Below are 27825 nucleotides of genomic sequence, written 5' to 3'. Positions count from 1 at the left end.
ATGAAACCAAACCATGCATATTTTTAGACAGCAATGACAAAGCTCAGGCTTCACCTGGCTGATAAACCTAATAAACAAATTCAAATTACCACCAAAATACGGATATGATTTATTTGATGTATAAAATCATTGTGTAGGCCTAAATGGCTAAATCTAGCTTGTAAAATCATGGAGGAATGGTAAAATCACACAGTCACTATAGACTTAATTAGAAATTGTTCAACAGTGAAGCAAAGAGATCTTGGAGTGTCAGTTGTGGTTCAACGTCTACAGCAACAAATCTGAAAAAGAATATTTAGAAAATTGTAAGGTACTGTGTGTGAGATTTAAGATAATTTTGATTCTATAATTAACAAATTGTTACCAGTTTATGACAGTATGGAATCCTAGTGAGCTTCAACAATGGGGATAACACGCTACCATGACGATAAAACACTCACAACTGTAGTTACTAGTCAGTTAAGGAAACGTTCAGTTCACATTCTCCAATGTCCATTCAATGGTCAATTGCAATTCGTTACTAATAATCAAAGGCTCAACTCAATATCACGCAATCGTCGAATCCATAGATTTCACTTTCAAATCCTTGCAATTTTTTTCTTGTGAGTTGTGACTCAAGAACTTGTCCAACGTGCTTGTAAACGGCGCCTAGCCGCCTAAACTACTTTTGAGTTTCGATTGTTGTCTGCTTGTAGTCGCAGCTCGCAGCTCCTTCTAGCGGCCGCGACCTGTTTTTCTATTCGAATTTTTTTAAATTGCGTGTTTAGTGTGTTCGCTCGTTTTCTCTCCAATCTGTTCGTTTGAATCAGTTATATAAAAAAATACGTAGATATTAAGTTATTAACACATCTAAAATAAAATCCTTGTTACGTTTTTTAACCATTGTTTAGTTTTTTTCCTAAAAGAGACTTGAAAACCATGTAGAAGGCTTCAAATTGTCAATTTACTCCATAACAAGTCATTCTTCTGCTGCATAACAGGCTAACAGCCACTGTACAAAATCACACGAAGAAAGAGCTGTGGATAAAACATTGTCGTCTTGGAAAGAGCTTCAACATTGCCAATTCACAATTTTTGAATGAAAAGATCTGAAAAACACTCGACATGCACTCGATATAAATTTTGCATGCATCGAACCATAGATGCTGATAATATGTAATAATCCAGATTTAATTATCATTTGCATGCAGACTTGATTATTAGCAGATTTTTAACTCGTAAATTACTAAATTCGTAATAGCTTTTGTGTATTAATTCAAATTCAAGGCTATGAAGTCTACCTACGGAAAAAAAGACCCACAATTCTTGATTAATCAGAAACCTTAATTTGACTATTGAAATATTGAAGAATTCCGATGATGGCCACAGACAGCGACAAAGGTAGTGACACTGCTTTGATCCACGACCACCAGCTGTAGAATAAAAAGAAATGATCAGTAAGTTTCCAAGATATGAGATCAAGCTACCCGATTTCAATAGCAAGCGAGGCTGACGAAATAACGCGTCTATAACTACCAAATTGGTCATGATTGGGTTTTGTATTAAGAGCTCTAAAAACTACTGATTGGAACCAAAACATAAAATGGAGTGGAGTCTTAGAATCGCAACATAAAATGGACGGCTAAACTTTTCAACAGCTCAGCATCTTTTGGTTACTCGTGTGGGTCATCGGACACTTGGAAGGTACTGGCCAGAGGCACAATTCCGCTTTTTTCGATCACTACTCGCTTAAGGGGTTTGTCTCCGTTATCAGTCTTTGTAGCTCCAATGCTCATAAGAACTTCCATTCCCTCAATAACCTAAGGCAGTGTAAGGCATAATATGAATTATTATATATCTTCAACAGTGTTCTGCAAGGTCAATTACCTTTCCAAAGACAACATGTTTCCCATCCAACCATGGAGTAGGAATCAATGTAATAAAGAATTGAGATCCATTTGTGTCTTGCCCTGCATAGATTTATGATCAGAATTTTTAGCTAGTTGCAGTTTAGTTTAAGATAACTAGTAAATTAAACACAGAAAAAAAAACAAGAGACTCACCAGAATTGGCCATGCTCAAAAAGCCTGCAGCTCCATGCTTGGCCTTGAAGTTTTCATCTGGGAAAGAATCTCCAAATTTGCTGATTGAACCCAACCCATTTCCAGAGATGACATCTCCACCTTCAGGGAAAAGTACAAACAATGTAAAGTCAGCCACAAGGGAAACCATACAACATTTGAACAGCAGGTACTACAATCATAATGATTTTAGAATCCTTACAAGTAAATTTAGATTTCTTGCATTACTTCATATTAATTCTAGTAGGAAATTTGAATTGTTGTGTTAAATCAATTAAATAAGAACTTGCCTTGAATCATAAAGTTCCGAATAACCCTATGAAAATGAGAACCAGAGTATGTCTTTCCAGAAACTCCAGTTGTGGCAAGAGTTTTAAAGTTATCAACTGTTTTAGGGACATCTTGACCAAAGAGCCCAATCACAATGCGTCCAGCTTTTTCATTTCCAACAGTGATGTCAAAAAACACTTGGTCTGTTACAGTAAAAAATGTGGCCTGAAACAAACAAAGAGAAATACAGAGATGTAAGAATAAAGTAAAATAAAATTTGCTAAAACAAAGTAATAAAAAATTAAATTTTGCTTACATTGGTATACACAAAACAGCAAAGTCCTATTAATGCTACTAATGTGCACTTCATGTCGATATCTTTAAAATTAAGAAATAACTGGAAAAAATTTACTTCGTCTTCAGCTACAGAAGGTTATTTTCTGACAGACAGGCAAGTTCTGAAAAACTACCAGAGAAATACTTGCGGCTTCTGCTCTTATGAAGATTAGCCGCTTGCCGCTAGGCATTTCCCTTTCCACGCCACCTTGTGAACAATTTTAAAATTTCACACTACACAAGAGTATTTGGCGGTTCTTTTCAAAATAAAAATCTGTATTCTTTGTAAAGGCTAAAGAACAAAAAATAAATAAATTATGAAACAGAAAAACTGTCATCGGATAATAAACGGAAATAATCAGGCGTACGATGTCGATGGTTCCGTTCAATCAAGCTTCGTGATATTGAACCATATGACCTTTTAGTTGTGAAACACTAAAAACTTTCTTGAAGCACTTGAAATATTTCACATTTTGAGGACAGAGAAGATTTGCAATATTCGTCAGTCAAAAAATGTAGTATTTGTAAAGGTTAGTCTGTGAATCATTATGAAAAAGAATAAGTAGAAAATAAATCAAGATGTGGTCCAAAGTTGCGAATATTGAGTTCTCACAGCTCACACGACTACACCTGTATTGTATTTCATTCTTGGTTAACACTTAACAGAGATATTAGACAATATTGGAATTATACACAATGAAATCATTTTTTAGGGGAATGAAGTCCCGAGGTGGACATGCGTATTTGTCTACGCGAAATATCTAATAAAAAGGTGAGTACCACACATCGCTGCCAATTAGACCGAGAGTCATTAAACTTGAGTTTAAACTCTCGATGACCGTTTGGTGTAATAGCTTTGGCATTTTTTTTTCTTTTCAATTTGCTTCTAAACTGAAGAGGGAGCCTGAAATGTTGTTGAGAAAAAATAAATTATCAGTCATTTATTTAGACCAGAATTTTGGTTCTACTACTATTAACAATGGGCTATACTAGTGTTCTTTTTTTTCTGAAGGTTCGGAACTAGATATTAATTGCACTTGCAAACCAACGGACCGTACTATTATTGGAACTGAAGGTTTTTCAATGACTGGAGTCATCATCGGCATTGGTCCTTGGGTTGTCGTCTTGGATGCGCAAATTAAATTTTCTTTCTTAGCAATCGACCTAAAATACATAACACTTGTTGAAAAAGATATCTCAAAACAAATTACGTCGTATTTAAGAGGTTGAAAAAATTACCTTGCTTGTCGACGCTTAAGCTCTTCTCTCTCTGCTTTTATCTTCTCCTTTTCGATCCGCTGTTCTCGTTCAAATCGCTCCCGCTCTCGTTGCAATTCAATTTTCTCGCGCTCTAATGTCTCCCTTTCAATACGTTGCCACTCTCGTTCTTTTTCGAATTGGATTTTCTCCTCCAGTTGCCTTCGCTCACATTCTAACAGTTCTTCTACCTACATTTCAACAAGACCGTTTCACTAAAATAATTCATTCAACTAAACTCCTAAATTCGAAATTTCAATTTTTTGTCCGTAAAATTTGAAAATCTATTGTAGATCAAACTTACGTAATCTTGGTTTAAGTGACTGAGCAGGCCACCAATGAACAGTTTGTGTACGATACAACCCTCTGGAACAATGTAACCTACAATAGTTAATATAAAAACTTACAACAAGAGTAATATAAAAAGTAAAAATTCAATAACAAAAAAAAGAAGAATTAATTGAAACCGTCTTTGTCTTAAATTATTTCATCATGTAGGCCTACGTACTTGTGTCTTCCATTTCAACCGAAGCAGTACTTATAGTGTTATCCACGAATAATTCGCCTTGCATTTGTATAGTAAGAACTTGAGCTAAAATTTTCACAAACACGGTTTCGGTCATTTTAGTTCTTCCAATACATGAAATTTTATGTAAATACCTCTCATCGCTTTGTATTGCATGGGCGTCATGTATTCATAACCGAAAGGAGGAATATCCCAATAAATAGACGGCATTCTTCGATGTCTTCTTTTCACAGGAGATCTACTCCGCTCGCGATTTCTTTCACGGGACTTGCTGCGCATCTTCGTTTCATTTGACATCGACATAATCTTTTGGTTTCTGTCAGTCCCGGAACTTTTAAGCTCTCTGTCATGCGATCTGGATCGTCTCCGATTTCTTAGCTTTGTTCCATTGGCCTTTGAGTCATTTTTGTTAACCAGGAGATTGAGTTCTTTCAACTCCTTGTCGAATGAATTAGACCGACTTCGGGCGTTATCTCCAATTAGTGCCCGCTCCTTACGTTCAACTCTGATTTTCCTTCCAAATAGCTTAGTGTCGTTGAGGAGCCTGATACATTTGGACGCGTCTTTGCTTGTAGCCATGGTAATTTTGAAATAATATGGCTCACCAGGAATCAGAGAACAAGCGACTGTTTCGGCCCCTGTAACCTGAAACAGAAAACATGAAAGCCCATAGAAAGAAATTTACTAATCTTATATGACATTATTGGCTTATTGCCAACCTTTAACAGATGCTTTTGCAAATCTTGTGGACGAGTACTCGTGGATAAACCTCTCACATACAAGTTGCGTTTCCAGTCATTATCGCTAATGGGATTGTTTGTCTTTGCCTCCTGGCCTTTTAAAAAAAATAGTACATTTAATTTAGTTTTAGAAATAAACATCAAACAAAAAAAAATCATTAAAAACATTTTGGTTAGTACTCTTTTGTATAAATTTGAATGAAATGAAGAGCATTAGTTCTTCGGACTTCGCTAAACTTATACAACCAAGATATATGGTCGGGATTGCAAGATTATTTGAATAATCACAATCACAATGATAGAATAATTTCGTTCTGAAATAATTCAACGGCTTGGATGGAAACGGAGGCTCTTGTTGTGAGTACATTACCTTGCGGCTCGCGTTTTTCAATTGGTGAAGTTTTTGTGGATGTTGAACATGATGTTTGTTCGGGATATTTTTTACGAGCGAGTTTAGGAAGACACTCTTTCTTGTTGACGATCTTTCCTAAAATGGTGTCTCCTCTGCTTTTGGACATTTTCGGGCCTAAAATAATAGTAAATTTTAGAATTTTCTCAGATGTTTTAAATTGTCACCAAATAGAAGAAATAGTTGCTAAGAGAGAAATTAAATTAGAGTTTAAAATGAAATTCTTCAAATTAAATCGAAGATCTACAATATGAAGCAATTTGCACAAAACAGTTCAAGTACACCGGATACTGCACAAGGTAGGCATAGACTTGGTAACAACAAAATTAATAAATTTTCCAAACGAAATGAATGAGGGGAAGAAATTTTACTATGGGTTTCAATGCAGTATCATTTCAGACATTTTCTTACACTTGTTAATACTACCATCACAATCAACTGGTTTAGTTGAAGACTACTCATCCTGAGACCATAGTCTAAAAAGTAAAACTATTATGATTAATTTTGATCTGTGCTAAGAAGGTGATGCTGATGTGTTTTTCTCTACACTTTCTTACCACAAAATAGTAGAAAAAACTTTACAAAAACTCTAAATCAAATCACTCTGATAAGGATAAAGATATGATGAAGCACCGCATTACAACAGCAGACCTGTGCACCTAACCTAACTTGAACATACAATGAAATAATGAATGAAATGAACTGAAAGTCTGGAACTCTTTGACTGCTCTTTCTGCTAGAACAGCTGATTGAGCACAAACCTACAATAAAAATGGCTAAACGGTGCTTAAATTCCCATGAGACTTTAAGTGCACAATATTATTTTTTTACAACATACCGAAACCGGTAAATCGGTATTTCAATCCAAACAAACCTAACACGTAAACACGTGAACATTCACCATGCTTAGTAGTTTAAAACAGTTGAGCAACAAAAAGCCAAATGCTAAATTTGCAGTGGCTCTAATTTGAAATATCAAAATGGAAACGTAGCGATTTGCGATTAGCAAATCGAGTTTATAGTAAAAAATCGCAAACCGTAATTGCGGAAGAGGGTTAACTCGTCAATAAGCTCCAATGCAAAATTGTGCAAACATTCAAGCCAATCAATAATGTTGAAAAAACACACCTTGATCAGAGCTATAGACTCCGAGCTCTGCCTTGATCCATGAACCATGATTTACCAGTCGTGTAATGTAAACTCAAGTAATTTTCTGACACCTACAATCGCCCACAATTTAGTTTACTATAATGAAGAGAGAAATTTAAAAAAAAAGACATGTCTCCGAAATAAATTGGAGGATAATAAAAAGATGATTGCAGACAGAAAATGCAATGAATTTCTTTATTCTTAAAATTAAAAAATGAAAGATATGAACGTATTTGAACTATTGGGCAAATTTGAGTTTGACGGCAAGTCAAAAGGGAATAATTTGCTCTCGATCACATGTAGGCTGCCCATCCGACCTGAAAGACGCATTGATGTGATTAACTTATTTAACAATATGTAGGTAATAACTTACATTTGGCAAAGATTATCCATTCTGGTAGCTTCCGCAATCAGCTAATTTACTTGTCCTTCAAAAGACAGACGGTGTGTCATTTCATTCGTCGAATTTGGTTGTCGTAAATAACCTCGTAATCTCATTTCAATGTTCTCGACGTGTTCCATTGCCTGAAATAAGGACGTAAGTCAATTAAAATAGAACGCAAAAGACGAAGGAAATATAAAAGCATTTCACACCTGTTCGTTTTTAATCTCCGGAAGATCGAAGCGTCCTTTGTTCACTGTTTTCTTTGATCATTCTACAAGTGGATCATGAGCAAACGGCTTCAGCAAACTAAGAATTAAGGGTGTCAACCTCTTGTCTAAGTACGCGTAGCGTCACTTCGCAGCACTTTCTGAGTGACCCTTCGATTCCAATATCTCTCATGGTTTGTATCATATAATGAATAAAACGAAAAGGACCTTGTTCGGGCCATTCAAATGAAAGACCTGATTTACAAAAGTAAAGAAAAAAATGTCAAGCTAAGTTGAGAGAAAATAAGTCTTGAAAACAACCTTTGTTAAACAAGCAACGTGGACTGCATCGCCACACACTGCATCAAAAAGAATGTTTTCGTCACGGTCACCTAAGCCAACGTTGGATCCCACCGTGGACATGACGTGGTACGAACAGAACTATAAAGTCTAGCTGAAAACCAATCTTGTGGATCCGGAAACGTGGTCAGGACTCATTTGCAAAACACGGAAGGATACCGTGGGAGGATTTCCGAAACAATGAAATAGTAGTCTAAGACTGAGAGTAATTTAAAAATAACAATAAATGACAAACGAATAATAAGTAATAAATTACCTTGTTTGTCGACGCTCTCTGCCTTGATCTTCTCCTTCTCGATCCACTGCTGTCGTTTAAATCGCTCCAACTCGTTGAATTAAAATTTTTCGCGCTCTAATATCTCCTTTCAGTACGTTGCCACTTTTGCCCTTTTTCGAATTGGATTTTCTCTTCCAGATTCCTTTGCTCACATTCTAACAGCCCCTCTGTCTATGTTTCAACAAGACTGTTTCACTGAAAGAATTAATTTAACTAGACTCCAAAATTGGAATTTTCCTTTGTTATTAACATCTAAAACAAACCATTTGTTTTAACTATTTCTTCTCTTGAACTAGATTCAAGAACTTCTGGCTCTGGAAATAAGTCCACAGCAGGGACATTTTTGATTCAGATGAGTTCTGACTGTAATTCAAATAAGAAATAATAAGCATGTGCAACACAATTTCAAGGAAACAGAAAACTTATAGGGAACCTTACTGACTTACTGTTTCTTTTGTTTTTTGGATGTCCCCGGGTCATCACAAAATATAAAGGACTCTCTCAACTCCTTCTTGGTGGGAATGGTTACCATTGCTGGATGAACTCGTTGGCGGCACAGCTTGTTCTACCTCAACTTTGTCATTTTCACTGTTTAGGTGATGCATATTGCAGCCAACTGATCAGCCAAGAAGGTTTTGGCAACAATCCATGAATCCAGTAACCAAATCTGTTACTCACCCTGAAGTTGACTAATAGAGAAAAAGCAGGATACAGTTATTAGTGTTTCACAAACTTGAATTCAGTCTTACCATTGGTATTTCGTGGAATTCGGCCTTTAATTGAATTTTTGCACCGCCTTCTTTTGACTTGGTTCAATATGACCGATGCATTAGCTTTAAGTCACCACGACCCACACCTGGCGATGAAACAAGTGTCGAGAAACACTGACGATTTTTTTTTTAGTCGAGAAAAGAGAAAGACTGATTGAAAATTATAACGGAATGAAGAACGAAGCTGTGAGAAATTTGTATTTGTCAGTCCTAGAGTTGTTGTGACTACACTGGCCAGTGCTGCCACTATTCAAAATAGGGAACCCTTGAGCGTTGCCAGTTTAGGGACCAGAGATCAGAGATGTGAGCGGCTCGCGGTTGAGCGCTTTTACTTAATTAATAAACTAAAACTTTGCTCAAGCAAACAAACAAACTTTTGATTTGCTTTCGCAATAAAGAAATACGGAAACGGCTCTTAAATACTAAACAGTCAGGAAGAATTGTAATAATTATTCTAACTTGAACTACAGTGCCCTTGTTAAAGGGTACTCTACTATTCATTCGTTTATCTCAGGTGTCCCTTCAAAAACACGAATAATAAAAAAAACATATTGTACTTAACGATGGCAACCTTTATAATTCGTGTTAAACAATTTTGTAAGTTAAAAAATCTTGCTTCGTAGAATGACTATGAATGAAGTTAGATGACATTCCGACTGACGTGACTTTTAGATGTATTACGAGGGGATATAGCATAACTGCCCTTTTGGAGGAAAACGACATTTTTTGGGTGTAAGTGAAAGGAGACCTGAATCTAAAGAAATTGAAGTCATTATATTCAGACATCAGATAGGTTTTCATGGCCAAAAAGAGAGGGGGGAATAATATTGATGGCGGCACGACAAGGTGACTTATGAGTAGGCGCTAATGCCGCCGCTTGCCGAGCCTATTGGAAGTGATCAGGTCAATAACAAAAGGCAGCAGGTCAGATATCAACTTTTCAAGAAGGGTCGTCGACTATAGAGATGCCTATCTGTTTGCAGCTCTACAGCTTTGTCAAAGCTGAGCTGCGCTATACGCAGAACGTACTACCATATAGATAGGTCGGCCCGTTACTCGGTGCTCGACAAGCGAGCCGTGAGTGTTGATTAGACCCTTGATCGGCTTCTCTCTTCTCCTCCAACGTACATACATCTCAACTCAGGAGGATATGCAACGGCAATAATAAGAGAAGAGACCTTCGTCTCCAGGTCACACAGCATAGACGATGCTCTCTATACTCGCCGGGGCTGAATAAATGGTGTTCGAAAGTTTTGGGTTCCCCTCTCTGCGTCCTTTTGGTCAGTTGTAAAACATCATATAAAATTTAAAAAAAAAAAGACGGTCCGATGCGACTGACAGATATACCTGACGGTCAACATTTTTTAAAAAGATGTTCCGTCGAATTCAGCACCTAAACTCCGCATCAGTACGGGCCGACTCTCTACCTATATATTGTGTGCTACCTATACTTTCCGAAAAAATGAGTCTAGACCATTTTTCTCTTAAAACATTTATAACTTGATATGGTCATAGAGCTCAGTGAAAGCGCGCGCGATCCTTCATAAATATATGTATGCATCCCCCTCTGCAATTAAAGTTATATTTTATCTCTTGTCATAATCCGATCAGAATTTATCATACCGGTCCCACTCTTATTGTATATCGTTTTATACCTCAGGCCAGCACGTCACGTCTGCCTTATGAGTATGGCCGTCTCGCATTTATTTATCGGTTTCACTTTTTGATTGGAAGACGGAAAATGGAACTGTTTTATTTTATCAGTACCGAAAAATGACCTTGTTTTATAGTGTAAAATGCGCTTCAAACCATCAAATCTGTTGATCAAGCCGATTTCAAGCATTATATACCATCTTACTAAATGTAAGACGTGAAGATAATGTTTAATGTATTTGACGGAAAAGCCGTCAAATAAAAGGTACTTGTCTGACATCCTGGTATTTTTCTTACCTCAACAGCTAATGGTATAACCTTGATGCGGACGTATTACGACATAATGGTCATCATTTTTATTGTTGAAGTTTGGTCGTTTGAAATGTTTATCAAACCATGAATTACATTTTTTTAAACGACAACTCAGCTAACTTACCGGTATCACATTGTGAAATTAAGTTGCTATTAGAAGAAATATCCCCTTTATAATTTAAATTTATTGTATATTCTTATATAGGGAAACACGCTAGTTTACTATGTAGTTTTCATGAAAAATAAAGTAATGTAACGAATGAATTTAAATTCCAATAACATTGTAATACTCTCGTCCATACCAGACATCTAAACTCAATTCGTTTTCATTTTTAACTTGAAAACTATGTGCTCGAACGATCGGATGACGGTTTATCATGAGCACTTTTCTTGGATTTTCAATGGATATTTTTTTTTCAACTTAGCGGAGGTCTTGGGCGGAAGAAGCGGAAGATAGTTATCTATATCCCGAAGAAGATATCAACTATATACATAGGCATGAATGACTGGTGTGCATTCAGCCGTTTCCCGCTCTGTTCTCGTTCATTTTCGAGCTATGCATCTTCTCAGACAAAAGATGGAAATCGAGTCTTTCCAAAGGTATAATAATGACGACGTTATATAGTATAGTGGAGAAGAGGGAGGAAGAGCCCAGCACTTATTCCACTTGTGAGAGCGTTCGAATGATATGCGTGACTCCCAAAAGGAAATGAAAAAAATCAGCCTAATCTGATTTAACTGTGAAATAGTTTAAATCACTGGTAAATCTTCCGGATCGGAATCCTCCAAAGCTGAGAGCCAGCAGACTCGGTGATGTGGATTCTAACGCACATGTATGTAGTACGTATATATAAAGAGAGAAAGAGATGGAACGAGAAAGTAGTTTACCTTCCCGTTAGATGGTTATTTTCCACAGTTAAACCCGCGGCAAATAGTTTGAATGAGCAGTCAAAACTGGGATATCTCTCTACAAGAAATTGTCCCCCGAAACCAGTAAAATTATATTCATGTGCAGTATCTGCTGCCCCTGTCTTTCTGGGTATCATAAAACTTTGCTGTAAGTTTTAAAAAGAAGAAGAAGAAGTTTTTTTTTTCCTTTTTCGGCGACACAAACCCTCGTCGTCCTTTCGGCACACTCCTCCTTTTTGTGTATAGCTCCTCTTTGTCTTGCCCTCCTATAACCCTCACCTGAACGACTGAACCAGATTGCTTTTTTAGACTTTTCTTCTTCTTCTTCTTTCAGATATGACCTTACAGTAGCTCGATGGCTTCTTTACTGCGTTTTGATGTCTGTATCCGACCTTTCAGCTCTTGTCCTCTTTTTGACTTTTTCCAGTTTTGAGTATAATATCGTCTCGCTCAACCTTTGCACACGTATAGCGTTAATACCGGTGTGGAGATTTGTATAACGTCCCTCCTCCACAATCTACTAAGTAGATTCGAAATTGACACGGAACAAAACGCGACATTTATGGAACCTTATTCCGTCGAAACTGGAAACAATTTCTTATTATTCGTGCAATCATTTGACATGTACACGGAACCGGTAGATATAAATACTAGCACGCGAAGAGTATATCTAGCTATACTGTCACCAAGGTGCGATGTCTTGTATACATTTCACGCGATTTGCAATGATAGAAATGAGAGTATATCTGAAAAAAGAGGGGGTCCATGAATTGTTTCTCACGCTTCCCAAGACAGGTAGCTACTAAGAAGCTGATGACAGTCCCAATAAACTATAGAAATGGACAACAGAGCTAGGAGAGACCAGAGAGCTTAACAGACTATAGTTTAGGCCAAAAACGAGAGAGAAAAATCTTATTCTTTTGCCAGTTTTTCCCCAAAAGAAAACAAGAAGAAGAACCCCAAAAAAGAAACCTATTAAACAAGAAGAAGAAGGTTACAACTGGAAAGTTTTCCTAGAAGGATAATCGACCGTAACGAAGTTACAAGTCAATGGCTTCTTTTTTTTCTTCCCTGCCTCCTGTTTCCTGCCCGTTTTACCTGTAGCGAAAGAAAGAAAGAAAGAAAAGCAGTAAGTAAATTCATATATAGACGGTGGCAAGTGGCCTATCCGATGGGGTCTATAGGGGAGGAAAGAAAAAAAGATACACAGAGATGAACAAGCGCCAGCATCGCTCCCTGAAGAAGAAGAAGATGTGTTCCAGTAGCAGCTAGGCGTTTATATGGACACACCAACCTTTTCCTCTATATATTGGAAAGGTATTTTTGTGACTCGTTTAACCTGCTGCTGACATGCTGAGGATAGAGAGTGAGCCGTCACGCTCACTTTTTTGACAAGACTCGTCATTTGGAGGGTTTTTTTTTACGGGTTAGAAAATAAAACTCTTTCCAGGTTTCCAGGTTTTTTTTTTTTTTCTTTTTTTATTGGCTTTAGTAGTTGTCCAGTAGCTGCTGGCTGCTGTTTATAGATTTATATTATCGAGAAAAATGCGAGAAAAAATATTAGAGATGTCCAGGGATAATATTGAGTTCCGCTTTGAAGTGTGGCACTCGCTGGATCACAGATGTGTTCCACTTGATTAGGTAGGTAGCTTCTCGTCTCACTTGTCCATTCACAGATCAGAAAAGGTCACAAGTTATTGAAACAAACGTATATATACGGCCATTGATTTGATTTCCGACGGATGCCCATTTAATATCAGGAATGTTGACTCTATCCTGGACTGAGGATAGAATATAGTATATGGGGGGCACAAAATAAATGTGGAATATAACCGATTCGATCTTTCGTTTTGGTGGGGATCTGGCGAAGTCAGTAAAGCGAAACAAAACTTGTAGCAGCTCGAGAGAGAGGACGATGATTTTGGTGGGCGACTTTGAAAATAGAAAGAAAAGTGGAATGTTGGTAACGTCCATTGGCGGAGCAGAGCAGAGCAGAGTCTAGGGAGATAACTCGAGTGGGGGGCTGCATTATATATCTGTACGTTGCTTGATAAACCAGGTGGAACGGACACGCCACACGGCGTTTCCTTGTAGACTGACTGAGACTGCCTTTTTTCTTTTCTAAATTCGTGAGCTGTGCACTTGGGCTGTGCCCGTTTTTCCTACCCGCCTGGGCCAGTAGTTCTTTATTATATGCTGATCCATCCAGCAGTTGTAATTCAAGGACATAACAAAAGAGAGCTGTATACACTGTGTGTCTCTCTCTCTCAGGCAGACTGGTGTGTATAGACTTCATAGCGCGTTTTATGAAGTTTTTACTTTTTATTATGTCGGAGACGACGCGCTCCGATGCAATGATCTCCCTGGAAAAAAAGACGAAACATTCTCGAGCTCTCGTACATTACACCGAATGACTGGACGGGAATTGATATCGGCCGTTGTCGGCGTGACTCACTGGCCGAAAAAGTCAACACATCCAAATAATAAGCGCATATTTCGAATTTAGTTTGTTTTTATTATAACCTCGAAAGTATGAATTCATGGCTGTGGAAATTATTGACTGATTGGTGTGCAGTGCAAGAGCCTCTGTGCTGTTTGGTTACGAAATAATACTCAGTCAAGTATATAGAAATACGGAGAGAGAAACGCCGGTTCAAGGTGCCCACCACCAATGTTGTTTTTCTCTTTTTATTGTTTTCCAGAGAAAAACCTTCACCGGACGTGGGTAAAGTTACGACGGAAAATTAGTGGTTCATTGAAACGATCGATCTTTTATCGCCGAGGCGATTGCCTCATCGTCTGGCTGGCTGGCTGGCTGGTGCGGTCATCCGACTTCCGTGTGGTCGTCGTCCAGGGCCCCCAAACTAACGAAACAAATGTGTTTCTTTTTTCTTCTCTATTTTACCTTGGCAATTGAATAAATACACCTCGGTCAACTTGCCCCCAAAAGTCCAACACACACGATTGAATGATATCGGCACGGCCTTTGTAAGAAGAGAAGCTCGTAGCAACGGCCGAGGGGTTGTGTGTCCACATTTCCGTGGTTCCGCATTCGGGAACACGGGTTATGCGCGTTCTTCAGAATATGATTTTCAGATGTGATACTGTTGGAATGTCAGAGGAGGAAGAAAATACACAACTGAACTGAAGAAGAGAAAAAACAATAGAAGCGTTGAACGTCGTCGCATAGCGTTCCTGCTGTGTGTTGCGCTGCTGGACCACCCTGGGCCGTCTGCTCCGAGGAGGAGCACTCGAGAAAAAACCTTTCTGGATTTCTCGTCGTAGCCTCTCAAGTGGATCGTACCGATAAAAATGCCGAGGGACCTCCACCGCGACTTGGACTTGTCCATTTCCTTGACAAACAAGAAAAAGAAACAAAAATCAACCAATAATCAAATAAAATGTTGACCAAGAAAATTTCGTACATTGTGGCATCTTTGTATTCTTTTTGATATGATTTAATTCAATTTTTTTTTCATCCACACTCGCGACTCGTAGTTATGTACAGAAAAACTTGTACATTCTGATAGAAAGACTGACACATTGACTTTACAATATTTAGCAAACGAGAGCTCAAAATTCGGGCAGGTCTCAATTACTAAACTGCTAAACAGGATGTTTTTAAATTATTTCTTGATTGACAGTTAGGCGACATATTTTTCGCTTACGCGTTATAGCAATCAAGCGGATGTTTCTATTTTTAAAGGGGTGAAAGGGGAAAATTAAAGATGACTTAGCACAACAAATAGGAAACATTTAGAACACACACGCACGTACTGGAAAAAAAAAAGAAATGACCCGAGTTGAGAGACTGGCGTCATCAGATAATGTAATAATAATATAATAGCGTTTAGTATGCAGAAAATTTCAGAAAAAAATCGACCAATCAAAAATTTCGTACATTGTGGCATCTTTGTATTCTTTTTTGATATTATTTAATTCAAATTTTTTTTTCACGCACACCCGTGACTCGTAGATATGTACAGAAAAACTTACATTACCAAGAAAAATACATTCTGATAGAAAGACTGACACGTTGACTTTACAATATATAGCAAACGAGAGCTAGAAAATTCGGCCGGTCTCAATTTACTAAACTGCTAAACAAGATGTTTTAATTATTTCTTGATTGGCAGTTGTAGTTGAGAGCCGAAACATTATTTTTTCGCTTACTCGTTATCGCAATCAAGCGGATGTTTGTTTTTTTGAAAGGGGTGAAAGGGGGGGGGGGGGAAATAGATGACTTAGCACAACAAAAAGAAAAATTTAGGACACACGCACGTACTGGAGAAAAAAAGAAATGACCCGAGTCGAGAGGACTTGACTGGCGTCATCAGATAATATAATAATAATATAATAGCGTTTAGTTTGCAAGAAAATTTTCAAAAAAAAAAAAAAGTTTGGAAAAAAAACGTCAAAATCAAAGAAAGAAAAAAATATTTTTTAAAGTTTGTCCTGAGATCCTCAATTTTTTTCTAGGGTGGGGGAAAAAAATAGATAATTATAAGTAATATGCCAATGTCGGAGTGGAGAGAGTGAATATGGGTGAAACATTGAAGTGTAGTTGTAAATTCACGACATAAAACATATATCACACATTGTGTCAGAACAGGTTGAGAACAGAAAAAAAAAACTAGCAAAAAAAAATAATAATAATTAATAGTATTCGTAATAGTAAACAAGTATCCGGAGGATCATGTCCCGTATCTCGTCTGAGGAAGAAAGGTGGGTTTTTTTTTGTATGGGGAGGGATTGAGGAGTTTTACAGAGGGGGAAAACAAATCAAAAATGATTTTGGTCTCTTTGGACTGTGTGCAGAAAATACAAAAAATATGTAAAAAAAGGGGGAAAAACGGAGCCAAAAAATAAGAATAAAGACAATTCAAATCAACAACTATTTTCAAATAGAAAAAAAAAAATTAGGCAAAATATTTCGTCATGTTGGGAGAAAAAAAAACAATTCAGACGACGACTTTCAGACCGACGTTGCGAGGACATCTTCGTGCTGCAACGGGAACGGTCGCTTGTGCTCACTGCAAAAAGAAACAAATAATAAAAAAGAGGCAAAATTAGATTTTTGAAATCAAAATGCCGCAGGCAATTTCTCACACTAGGCTACATTTGTTTTTTTCACGTAACAACCCCACCACCGGATTTCTGTGCGTCTCTCATAGCCGCCAGCCAGGAGCGCTTCTCGTAAGAAGAAGAAAATCAAATCAAATCAAAATCTCCGCCCGCCGCCAGCGGGAAAAGAGCTCCAGGCAACTTCACATCCTGTGTGTGAGCGAGCGGGTAAGAAGAAAAAACAACTCGGCAGAGTACGAGCTTCCGGTGTTTGTGGTTCAACAGTCGTCTTGTGTCTTTTTACTTTTTCGGTGTATATAAAAACTAGTGCTTCAGGGCATTCAAAAGGCTTCATTCTCCCCCCCTTAACCACCAACCACCAGTGCGTGATTTCTTATTCAGAAAAACTAATAACCCGCACACACACAAAGAAATGTCAGAAACAATAGAAACTAAAAAATTTACCTCGGCGAGGATGAACACGTGGGAGTGACGGAAAGTCTTTTATCCAGTGTGACATAAGTCGGCTCGCAACTGGACATCACCTCCTTGTTCGATTGACAAGATGATGACGACGAGTTGACCAGCTTGTCGTTGAACGTTTCCACGTTGAGCGCTTTGCTCGTTCGGTGGATTTTGTACTGCTGCTGCTGCTGGGCAGACGACGTTTCTTTAGTGGCCGGCACCACAGCATATAATTCCGGCTCGTTGATGGATTTGCCTTTCGATTGAGACGGGAAATCCAGCGTGTTGATGATGCGGTGCTCCTCCAAGCACTTGTCCATCTTGTCCATCTTCTTGCTGATGGAGTGGACGACATTCTGCTCGTTTTGACGCCGGGCCTCCTCGTCCGATCGCAGCTGCTCCTTTTGGCGTCGCTTCTTGAGGCAAACGATGACCAGACACGAGACGATGGCGATGAGCGGGACGGCCGTCGAGATGGTGGCGATCATGACGATCTGGGCGACAGAAAGCGAAGCGTCAGTCGAGGCTGTGCTGCCGAGACGAGACGCGCTGCCCAGCACCGTCGGAACGGTGGCATTCAATTTCTGGGCAGCAGAGCGTTCGCATCGCAGTCCCGAATATCCGCGCGGGCAGAGGCACTTGTACTCGTTGATTCGGTCCAGACAAGTGCCGCCGTTGAGGCACGGACGGGCCGAGCACTCGTTCACTTCGCTGCTGCAGTCCTTGCCGGCAAAGCCCGGCTTGCAGGTGCAGCGGTAGTCGTTGATCAGATCGTGACACTGACCGCCGTTGGAGCACGGCTTAGTCAGGCAATCGTCCACGTTCGTTTGGCACAGCGAGCCGGTAAAGCCGGGCACGCAGAGGCAGCGGAACGAATTGACCAGGTCGGCGCACGAGCCGCCGTTCAGACAGGGATTATCCGTTTGACAGTCGTCAATGTCCGTCTGGCACAGTGGGCCCGTAAAACCAGCCGGGCAAATGCATTTGAAACCGTTGACCTTGTCTACACAAGACCCGCCGTTCTGGCAGCGATTCACCGCGCAGTCGTCCACCTTTAAATCAAATAATAAAAATAAAAGCGGTTAAAAACTTACAGTTCCAGATGTAATAAAAATTGTTCGGTGCGCTATTATATAGAAGGGCGATTGCCTTACCTGGTGGCCGCAATTGGCGCCATCAAAGCCGTCGGGGCAGAGGCACATGTAGCCCCTGTCGGTCGTGTCCACACAGGTGGCACCGTGAAGGCAGGGATTGTCGGAGCACGTTTGCTGGGTAGAAGTCTCGCAGCGGCGGCCATGAAATCCAGTCGGGCAATTGCAAGTCGCGTTCGTTTCGCCCTTTTGAGAGAAGAGAAACGTTCAAATATTTTGGCGCCATTTTATGGAAATTTTAAATTTTAAAAACTTACCGAACAGGTTCCGCCGTTGAGACAAGGGATGACGGTGCAATCATCTTTGACCAGTTCGCAATCGGTTCCAGTGTACTCGGTCGGACAGGTGCAGGTGTAGGAGCCCTGGCCAGTGTTGAAGCAGGTGCCGCCGTTCTTGCAGGGCTTGTGATTGGTGCAGTAGTTGAGATCCTGATTGCAAAACAAACCGCCCCAACCCTCGTTGCAGTAGCACTGCCACGGCTGCTGGCAGGAGCCGTGCAAACAACCTGGATAGCGGATGCACTGGTCGCACAACTTTCCCTGCCATCCCAATTTGCACCTATTCAAATTTTAATTAAAAATTAATAATTTTGCACCTACAAATTCATGAAAAGTTATTTTAAAATTCACTTACAGGCATTCGTTGGGATCGTTGCAGAAACCGTGTTCATCATGGCATCCAGACAAGCAGATGGCTATTGAATTGAATAAAAATAAATCGTTGATTAAAGACTCTATACACAATAATCAAGACAGATCAAAAGGAGAATTAGGAGAAAAGAAGCGTGGGATCGGTGGAATGATGTACGTATTTTCCAGGTGAATGCTTTGCTCTTTCGTCGTACCTCACAAACTGTTGCACCCCACCCTACTCCTAGATCAAATGTGATCCAACGCATTGCAGTTTATTCTTTTGACATGGATTTAAATGGCTACAGCTGCAGGCTAGACGGTCGCAAGCGTTAACGTACATATATACGGGGGGGAAGGTTTTTTAAAAAAAAAGTAGTGCAGATGTTCCACCCCATACATGAGAGAGGGGGCAGATGGTGACCCGATCGACCCAAGTGGCAGATGCAACCCCCTAAAAACCCGGGGTGGAAGAAAACCGAGGGGGAGAATAATAGACACACACACACAAAAAGAGAAGGGAAGGAAGGAGGTCCGTGAACACACAAAAGCGGCAACCAACTGTTAGGAACCCCCTCTCTCTCTATACACTACTGTACCAACAACACCTTTAGACGGTGGGAAAGAAGAAATTTACCCTCCCAAGAAACCCCCCCCCCCTTCCTTCTTCCTTCTGGAAAAAGAATCATCACACAATTCACACATGATAAGAGATTAATCATATTCCAATGACGGTGATCATATCTTCTGCCGGAGAATTAAGCCGCTACGAATCTGGGAGAGAAACCAACAGCAGCAGCACAGTATCATGATTGCGTGATGCCAACCGGTTACCTGTCCTCCCCCCCCCCCCCCACCACATCACCCCCAGGAGGTTGAGGGGGTCATAGGTGACCCATACCACTGGGTTAGCTATCTCTCTACCCCCCTTTAACGGGCATGAGAATGAGGCTGCAGGTTGACTACCACCGTCAAAACAAAAACACGACTACTGTATACAGACAACAACATCTTTTTTGGTTGGGAGCCGATCAAAAGAAACGATCTGATTCCGTCGTTAGGAGTTTGTTGATCGACCAAAGATGAACTGGAAATTCCCACGGAGCAAAAATAAACAAAAAAGGGAAAGGAAGGAAGCCACTGGGTAACCCGAGCCGACAAGAGGAAACGAGTTTAAGTTGATTATTAGTGTAGTTAGTTGATTCATGTTTACCTTTACTGCAGTATTCGCCGCTCCATCCGGGTAGGCACACCTTATCACCGCTGGGTTCCGAGCAGGTGTAGTGGCCGAATTTATCGTCGCGGGGTCGGCAGAGATTGGCGCAACCATCGCCGTAATAATGCTCGTCGCATTTCACGCGGTAGCTGTAATTCAACGAGTGCAATCCATCCGTGTCCGAATAGGAATCGGCTTTCCACGCGTTCGACGAGTCCATCCACCTCTGCGTGGCCATCTGCATCACTAGAACTTTGTCTAGATAATAAAAATAAAAATTTCAAATTTAGTTTAAAAAAGGCTGAGTGGCATATGGTTCCTTCGAAGGTGATGGATAGATATAGAAGCCCTCCTCTACGGTAGCGCATCGAGATTATTCCCAGGTTCGTTTTTTCCAGCGGAAGAGACGCCAGATGGCGCCCGGATGGGAACCCCCCGCGCCATTCAAAAAGGGCCTCTTGAGTACACACAGACAACGGTATCGATTTTTTTAAACCCACACCCAACATCCCATATTTTTCAATCCCGTTCCTCTTGACGTAATCCAACAAAATGGCTACCTTTTTTCTTTTGAGAGAAATTAGGCGTTCACACCCCCGTCGTACGAAAGAAAAAATGTATCGAGAAAACGACAAAAAGAATAGAGAAAAAAAGCTACTACTAGCATGGGAAAATGCCCGAGGTGAATATTAGAACGGTGCGAGTATACCTAGAAAAATCCCAACTCCCCCTCTCTCTCTCTCACCCATTAAGAAAATGGGGCTTTTTGGCTAAGAACAAAAAGGGCGGCCGGACCACGTGAAAATGGACTCCCCCAGCCATCAAAAAGGGGAAAGAAGAAGAAGAAGAAAAAACTTGTCAGCTCGACCGGAAATCTTAATTAAACTACAACGAGCTCTTGGTGTTTCCCGTCGCAAAAATTGGGGCTAGCTAGCTACATATATAATAATGTTCACATGGTTATATACACACACACCACCGGTCGGTAGCCACAGTCATTTACACGTATTGTATACAAGAACCCCTTTCGATATAACCCCCCCGCCCATGATCTATCAACTTAAAAAAAAAAGAACCTTAAAAAGAAAAAAAAACAATACGGTTACGAATTGTAGAGTCAAAAGAAAGTCACACGCAACAGCGACCGCAAAGACAGTGTGGGAAACAAACGAAATTTTTATTGAAGTGTTTTAAATCTTTCTATACTGGGGTACCAAAAGAAATACACAGCGGGGTAAAGAAAAGCGCACACTTTGTGATTGCACCCCCGCTAGATATACGGGTCCGTTCCCACCCCCGCCCACCAAAAGAGACCCACCTCACAAGATGTGTCAACCGTGGAGAGAAAGAGTTAAAAAAATAAAAAGAAGTAGAGTGATTTACCTGTTGTGTTGGATGTCTGGTGATGGGCTTCGATAATCAGCGAGAAAGTGCCCTAGAAACAAAAAGTGTTCATTTTTATGACGTGTCCCACGAAAGGTGAGAAAAAGTCAAACTTACCGGCCATGAGAATTCAAACGGCAATCGGACGGTGTATCCAGCCGAGTTGTTGGATGTAAAATCGAGCGAATTGTCACCGAGGAAGGGCGTCGAAAAATCGCCATAAGTGCAAGCGCCAACCAAGTCGATGGTCGTCTGATAATGCTTGAGGCAGACGCGGAATTGCGTGCGACACGCTTCGCTGCACTTACCACCGACGCCGCCGACGCCACCATTGGACGACGACGACGACGCTTTGAATCCATCGCAGCAATGACCTTTGGCGTCGCGTCCCAACTCGTTTTGGAACCGGTCAAAGCGCAATTCAAACACGCCAGACGCTCGGCTCACTTGGACCACGGTTAAAACCATCAGCATAATCAATGTGGGTGATGACGCCATGGCGATTTTTTTTCGTTCAGTTCAAGGCGCACACACACACACAAGGTCGTAGGTCAACCCAAAAAAAGATCACGCACTCACGCACACACAGAGAAAACCACACACAGAACGGAAAAGAGTCGTGAAAATAAATTCGGGAGGGTGTCAAAGTGTGTCGATCAAAAGTTGTCACTCGAAATTATCCATCATCATCACGGTTCTTTTATTTTAAAAAATTCAATAGGGAAGAAAAGTGAAACTTTGGTGATATAATAAACTGAGACAGAGGGCCCTGAGAGCTTCCAACTGTGGTCAAATAAATTCGAGAGAGAAACGACAGCGTACGTCCACTTGGTGCCGAGGATGGCGAACAACTGACGATAGCTAGGGCCCTTGGGTCCCGTACGGTGGTTTCCCCTGCTGTTGCTCGATGCCTCCGCCAGGGCGGCGCTGCAGACTCGCCAGGTGGAGGAAGTCCTCAAAGGCCCTCCCCCCTCTACCCACAGCAGCAGAAGGAGAAGAAGAAGAAGAAAGAGAAAAAAAAAAAACACGAGCAGCCCAGAAGGAAATGGCTGAAGCAGAACCGGAAACTTGGGTCCCCCCTCCAACTCCGCCCTGTGGTAGTAGTATAGACGCTGGTAAAAAAAAAACAACAGACTAAATAATATTAGTGAAACGAAAGAATAAAAAAAACAATAGTCTCAATGATTACTCGAGCGCAAACGTGGGCCAATGACAGTTCTCAGTAGACGCATTTAGCAACGACTTGTTATCACATGGAAGCCAATAGTTATGGGTTGCGCCGATAAGATAACCAGTTTTATCTTTTTTTCTTTAAAATGGGAAATTGCCAATTGATCTTTTAGCAGGTGGTTGACAACTCGATAAAAACTTGTTTACAGCCCCAAAAATGCGTCGACCATTAAAATTTGAATTCCCCGCTTAAAACATTTTTAATCAATTGTGATCCCAGAAACAAGCAGAGGTTAACAAGCCAGCGATACGAGATTGAGCCGTTTCCTTTTTCCATCATCGCTGTCAGAGTCTTAAGCCACTGACAAGAAGAAGAAACGGATTTAGTCTTTTATAAATAATCCCATCAAAAGGAGAGCGCGACGAAATCCATCCACCACCACCAAAACTCTTTTCGCCAATGATGGCTGACCTCAGGTGAACCCTTTTTTCTGATAGCAGTAGCTCTAATCCCCCTCGGCTCTTGTCCCAAGTATTTTTCCTTTAATGGTTAATGAATCCCGTGACTCGGCTTGTTCATTGATCCACATCCGACTCTTAATCATTGGGCCAAAAGACTAAAAATGATGGCCGGCCGGACTCTCGACGCTCGAATCAACACCATTAAAAAGTCATTCGACTGATCCGTTTTGTGCTGCACTAACCACTAACAAGCTCAATCGATGGCCAGCAGCTAGGGATGACAAGGTTGACTAGCACAGCTATACGTAAGCAGCGTAACAGTTTTTGGTTGGGGGGGAGGATAGACACCCTTTTAAAAATCACTACGGAGAAATCACTTAAAATCTTGTCAGACGGGGAAAAAATAAAATGAAAAAAAAAACTAGTGGTTCACGTCGTTAACGCGTGCAGCAGCAGCTCATGGTCAAAAGGCACGTGTGTCGTTTGACCACTTGCCCAGCCAGCAGCACAAGCCGGAAGTGTAATCTCGCCCAAAACAGAGTCTCGTGCTTTGGTCGCTTTTCCAGTTTCCAATTCAAACTGCTCATCTGTTTTTTGTTGACCAATTTGTTGCTAGGATTTCGTGTCACGTTTCTCTCACTTGTTCAATCAATTGTTCAAAATATCAAATTCAGCGCGGGAAAAAGAAAATTGGTTCGATGGCAGAAAAGGACGCCGTGTGACGTCACAGCGTGGGGACGCCATCCGATCAAAAAAGCGCGCGCCGATTACGAGAGTTCTACTCTTATCTAGGAGGGAGAGATGGATAGATAGATAGAGAGAGAGCATGTGTTACGGAACCCACTTCTCTATACTACCCTATTGCAGGAGCAGCAGCAGTGGGTTCATACAGAGTGAAAGGTGGTGGTGGTAGTGGTGGTGGTGGATTTTCTGGTGACCATCTGCCCGTGTCCGGTGCTTGCAGCTGCCGCGCCCGCTTCTCTCTCCTGTATTTTTTTCCTCTCCCCACACGTTATATGCTGGCGTCTATGTGTACTATAGCCAAGTGTGTAAGTATGTAGCAGCCAAGGAAAGCATCGGAAGGAGATTGTCAAATGGCGGCAGCTGTTAACGATTTCCGTCGCCAATTTTTTTCCAGCTCTCCAGACGCGTGCGCTGTTTCACATTCGCCAGCCGATGCGTATCATATATATAATCACTTTTCTTCTTTCTTTTCTTTTGTTCTTAAAGTCCTTGAACAAAATTTTTCTTCTTTTCTTAAAGGAAAAAAAAGAACTTGAATATTTTTCCCCACAATCATGACTTTCGCACGTTTCAATGAAGAGAAAAAGAAAAATGATTTTGTTTCAAATTATCTCTCCTCACCTCTACAGTCTACCTGTTGAAAAGAACGTTTTTCTTACCACCCCCAAAGTGTCTAAAATGAAAAGAACCAAAATTATGGGTGACCTTGGTTGACCTGATATGAATATATCGAGTTTCTCTAGATCTCTGGGGTCTCTTTTTGCTCCATTTGCAATGGATATACTGTAGTACCTTTTTTTGTTTTTACATATGTGCCAATGTGATGACTGGGTCAGAAATCTGCCACCGACTCGACAACTCGGACCAGCCATGTTTTCTATTTCTTCCTTTTGATGGTCTCTAAACTCCTGGAAACGTTTTGTTAAAGTCGATAATCAATTGCAGCTCGTGTGCAGCAGAGAATTTCTCTACACCTTTAATTTGGGTACCCAAAGAAACTTGTCTATTCCCACCCAAACTTTTTTGAGTCGAGAATAACTGAATAAGTAGGCTACTACAACTTGGTATAGCGTGATAAAGGGAGACTCAAAATGGCCGATGGTTTGATTACGAAAGGAGATTGTTAATGGCGACAGCAGTGGGGTAGAGAGATAGGTGCATTGAAAACTAAAAAATCCAGGTTTCACCTGCCCTTTTATTTTTCCCTCCCATTTCCATTGTCAAAAACTAAGACTGTGAAAAAGAACCGGACCCCAGACTTTTTTTTTATTGTATAAGAAAAAATAGATTAGCGGGAATTATATACATGTTCTGTTACTACCGCGCACTTCAACAAGAGTTTTCCTTTTTTTTTGCGCCGATATAATTTGGCGCGTTTTTCTTTATCAGAAAAATAAAAATTTCTATTGTAGTTGGCGTTACGTTTTTACCTGAATCAATTTCAATTGTCGTTTGAAAGCAAATCTATTTAAGTCTGTGTCAATGTTAGGCCTTTTATTTTTGTTAGCTGAGGTGTTCACGTCTTGATTGTTGTTGATTCTGATTTTTTCCCATGAATTAAGAAATAATAATTTTAAAAAGTCGCTGGAGGTTAGAAGCAGATGGAAGTGGGTTGGAAAAATAAATCAAAAAATCAAAAGATCATCAGATATTCAAGGCGTGTTCCCCAGTGGTCCGGCACGCGCGTCGCCCAGCTTTTTCTTCCTTTCCCCACATCACACACACAACTTTTTATTTTTATTTTTACCCAACTGCCCAGCCGAGGAAAAGGTTCGGTGGGACACAAGCAATTAAAAACCATTAAAAAAAAACCCCCAACGAGAATCGTGCAACTTACTTCGTGAGATGTGTCGTTAATGGTCGATATTCGTCGGAAACGGTTCAATGTAAATGAGACAACTGTCTCTCCAGATCTATATACAATTCCATCGGGTTTCCAAGAATATATGCCACTTGGATTACGTTCGACAGCCATATAGCTAGTAGACAAGACTCTATAGTGTTTGGACACAAAAGAAATCTCTGAGCAGAATATACCGGTAGCTGATGGCTATAGCCGTCCAATTTACGACTTATTTAAATCTTGTAGGGTTGACTCTACAAACGCCAGCACAAGTCCAAGTCTAGTTAACAATTCAAAAGTTACATTGTATACGAATTCACCCGGAAGTTCGGGGGGTGTACACCTTTTTTTCCCGTATTGTTGAAAAACACGAAAGGTCTCAAAACACACTAAAACTTACACAATGCTCGACATTACGTCAGACTCTTTTATCAATTTTTATTGTTAGTTCAGTTTTTGAGAGCTTACCGGAGATTTTTCGGGTAGTTTGAATGATTGAATTTATTGAATGTAGCGCGGAATTGATTTCCAGGTGAAAAGACGATAGGAATGGTTTGTTTTCTTATTTTAAAAATCGAACCAAACAAAAACGGTAGACTAACAGTTGTCAACCGCCTCAGCGACGACAATCAAAGAAAGAAATAAAAGTGATGCGCAGATTGGCAGAAACAATTTGGCACTTGACACACTTGTTGTTTGGCGGCCCCAGCCGAACGGCTATCCGTTTGGTGCTGCGTTCGTCGTCGCCCATCCATAGGGTTTTTGCCCAGCTAAGAGCGGTGGCCGGTGGACGAAACTGACCATGGCTCACACAGACAATCGTGGTGCTGTGTTCATTGGTATGAATGGGAGGCTCGCGCCCACCGAATTTCCAATTGTCGGTCCAAACTTCTTTTATCTGGATATGGATATACGTAGGCTACTACACACACATAGAGAAAGAATCTTGGGGTGTGTGTGCATTATATTTCTTGATTTTTTCGTATTATTCCAACTCGTTCAACTCGCACAGGCGAGCATGGTTTCCCCCCTCTACCATTTTTTAAAAAAATGTCTTTCCTTGTAAAAAAGAAAAGAAAAGAAAAGAAAGAGAGGAAATCCGTCGGTTCTTTTGAACACACAACAGCAGCAGCAGCAGCAGCAGCAGTAGACTAGGGCGCACACAGTAGCTGGATAGGGAGAGAGAGACCTCGGGAGCAGATGGTTTACAAAACACCCGCCGTCCTATATACACTCTCAAGGCATAGACGAGTGACTGGGGCTGGAGCCAACAACGACAGGGCCCAACGATGGCTGGACACAGGGTGCGACGGTGCGGGTCTCTGGACAAATAACACGCCTTCCTTCCTTCATTCTTATATTCGTGTGTTTTTTTTGTGTTGTTTAAAAGCCCAGCATGGCCACTGGCCAGTGGGAGAAAAGAAGAAGAAAGAAGAAAGAAAAAAAAAACGCTTGAGTGAATCGGCACGTGTCCTCATGTGTGTCACCTGGCCAAACACGGGAACGATTTTTTGGGAAATCATTTAACATTGATAGAAATTCGCGTTTCGCTAGACAATTCTGAATTTTTCTAGTTGAAATCACCTCGTAGTCTGGATTTCATTTTGATTAATATTCGAGTTAGAATTACCTGGACATATTGAAAGGCTTCCATCTAAAAAACTGGTCAAACGTTTGAATGAATTCGTCTTGTTTTGAAGACGGAAGGTTAAAAATTGACTAAAGGTTAAATCTAATCATCTTTTTACAAGTCATAAATGGATTGTCTCCCGCGTACAATAGTGCTGGGGACCCATGTCGTCTATACTCCGCACAGCTCTCGAAAAAGTCCGAGGGGCTCAACAGGATAGGAGGAGGACTGTAGAAAAGGGAAACGCGCACAAGGTGACGACTGAAGGAACAGTTGTCGAGCGTCGGCCAGTTAGAGAAACCACCTGGTCCCGTCTCCTAGACTCTATAGACTTTCCTTCCTTCTCCTTCCATCAAGGAGCTATAAGGCTATTATATCCAGGCAGTAGTAGCCTGGGCCAAGAAAAAAAGAACAGGAGGAATAGCCAGTTCTCTTCATACGATGAGTAT

At 40.6% G+C, this 27825-nt stretch overlaps 3 protein-coding genes and 1 long non-coding RNA gene across 18 annotated transcripts; all 4 read right to left on the bottom strand.

The window, feature by feature from the left end:
* Nucleotides 1-1519: 1519 nt before the first annotated feature.
* On the bottom strand, nt 1520-2814 carry LOC124311420 (peptidyl-prolyl cis-trans isomerase-like). Its single transcript, XM_046775906.1, has 5 exons — nt 2647-2814; nt 2351-2555; nt 2043-2162; nt 1867-1949; nt 1520-1799 (listed from the first exon to the last, which is right to left on the bottom strand). The coding sequence occupies exons 1-5, from the start codon at nt 2698-2700 to the stop codon at nt 1653-1655; spliced, it is 609 nt and encodes a 202-aa protein (XP_046631862.1). The 5' UTR covers nt 2701-2814; the 3' UTR covers nt 1520-1652.
* A 415-nt stretch (nt 2815-3229) lies between these two features.
* On the bottom strand, nt 3230-6524 carry LOC124311149 (scaffold attachment factor B2-like). 10 transcript variants are annotated; one of them, XM_046775483.1, is made up of 11 exons: nt 6437-6488; nt 6156-6266; nt 6010-6074; nt 5560-5715; nt 5169-5284; nt 4584-5094; nt 4432-4515; nt 4228-4304; nt 3906-4114; nt 3720-3845; nt 3230-3570 (listed from the first exon to the last, which is right to left on the bottom strand). In XM_046775483.1, exons 4-11 carry the CDS (start codon nt 5705-5707, stop codon nt 3369-3371), a joined length of 1473 nt encoding a protein of 490 aa, XP_046631439.1. In that variant the 5' UTR covers nt 5708-5715; nt 6010-6074; nt 6156-6266; nt 6437-6488; the 3' UTR covers nt 3230-3368. The 10 variants fall into 10 exon arrangements, with proteins under 10 accessions (XP_046631439.1, XP_046631436.1, XP_046631441.1 ...); XM_046775480.1 differs by lacking the exon at nt 6437-6488 and having other exon boundaries at nt 6156-6343; XM_046775485.1 differs by lacking the exon at nt 6437-6488 and having other exon boundaries at nt 3720-3830; nt 6156-6341.
* A 238-nt stretch (nt 6525-6762) lies between these two features.
* On the bottom strand, nt 6763-9058 carry LOC124311613. Of its 5 annotated transcripts, none has more exons than XR_006910000.1 (8): nt 8725-9054; nt 8422-8664; nt 8239-8338; nt 7955-8170; nt 7660-7897; nt 7342-7593; nt 7121-7272; nt 6763-7064 (listed from the first exon to the last, which is right to left on the bottom strand). It is a non-coding gene; the product is annotated as an uncharacterized LOC124311613 (long non-coding RNA). The 5 variants fall into 5 exon arrangements; XR_006910001.1 differs by having other exon boundaries at nt 7955-8146; XR_006910002.1 differs by having other exon boundaries at nt 7955-8338; nt 8409-8664; nt 8725-9058.
* A 7101-nt stretch (nt 9059-16159) lies between these two features.
* LOC124310958 (neurogenic locus protein delta-like) lies at nt 16160-26395 on the bottom strand. Of its 2 annotated transcripts, none has more exons than XM_046775153.1 (11): nt 26215-26395; nt 25941-26026; nt 25741-25882; nt 21645-22639; nt 21528-21579; nt 20142-20402; nt 18933-18993; nt 18557-18857; nt 18303-18485; nt 17149-18200; nt 16160-16652 (listed from the first exon to the last, which is right to left on the bottom strand). In XM_046775153.1, exons 4-11 carry the CDS (start codon nt 22023-22025, stop codon nt 16595-16597), a joined length of 2349 nt encoding a protein of 782 aa, XP_046631109.1. In that variant the 5' UTR covers nt 22026-22639; nt 25741-25882; nt 25941-26026; nt 26215-26395; the 3' UTR covers nt 16160-16594. The 2 variants fall into 2 exon arrangements, with proteins under 2 accessions (XP_046631109.1, XP_046631110.1); XM_046775154.1 differs by having other exon boundaries at nt 21645-22619.
* Nucleotides 26396-27825: the final 1430 nt, after the last annotated feature.

Source organism: Daphnia pulicaria, chromosome 8 (assembly GCF_021234035.1).
Source record: "Daphnia pulicaria isolate SC F1-1A chromosome 8, SC_F0-13Bv2, whole genome shotgun sequence".
Taxonomy (NCBI): domain Eukaryota; kingdom Metazoa; phylum Arthropoda; class Branchiopoda; order Diplostraca; family Daphniidae; genus Daphnia; species Daphnia pulicaria.
This window is presented reverse-complemented; position numbering and strand designations above follow the sequence as displayed.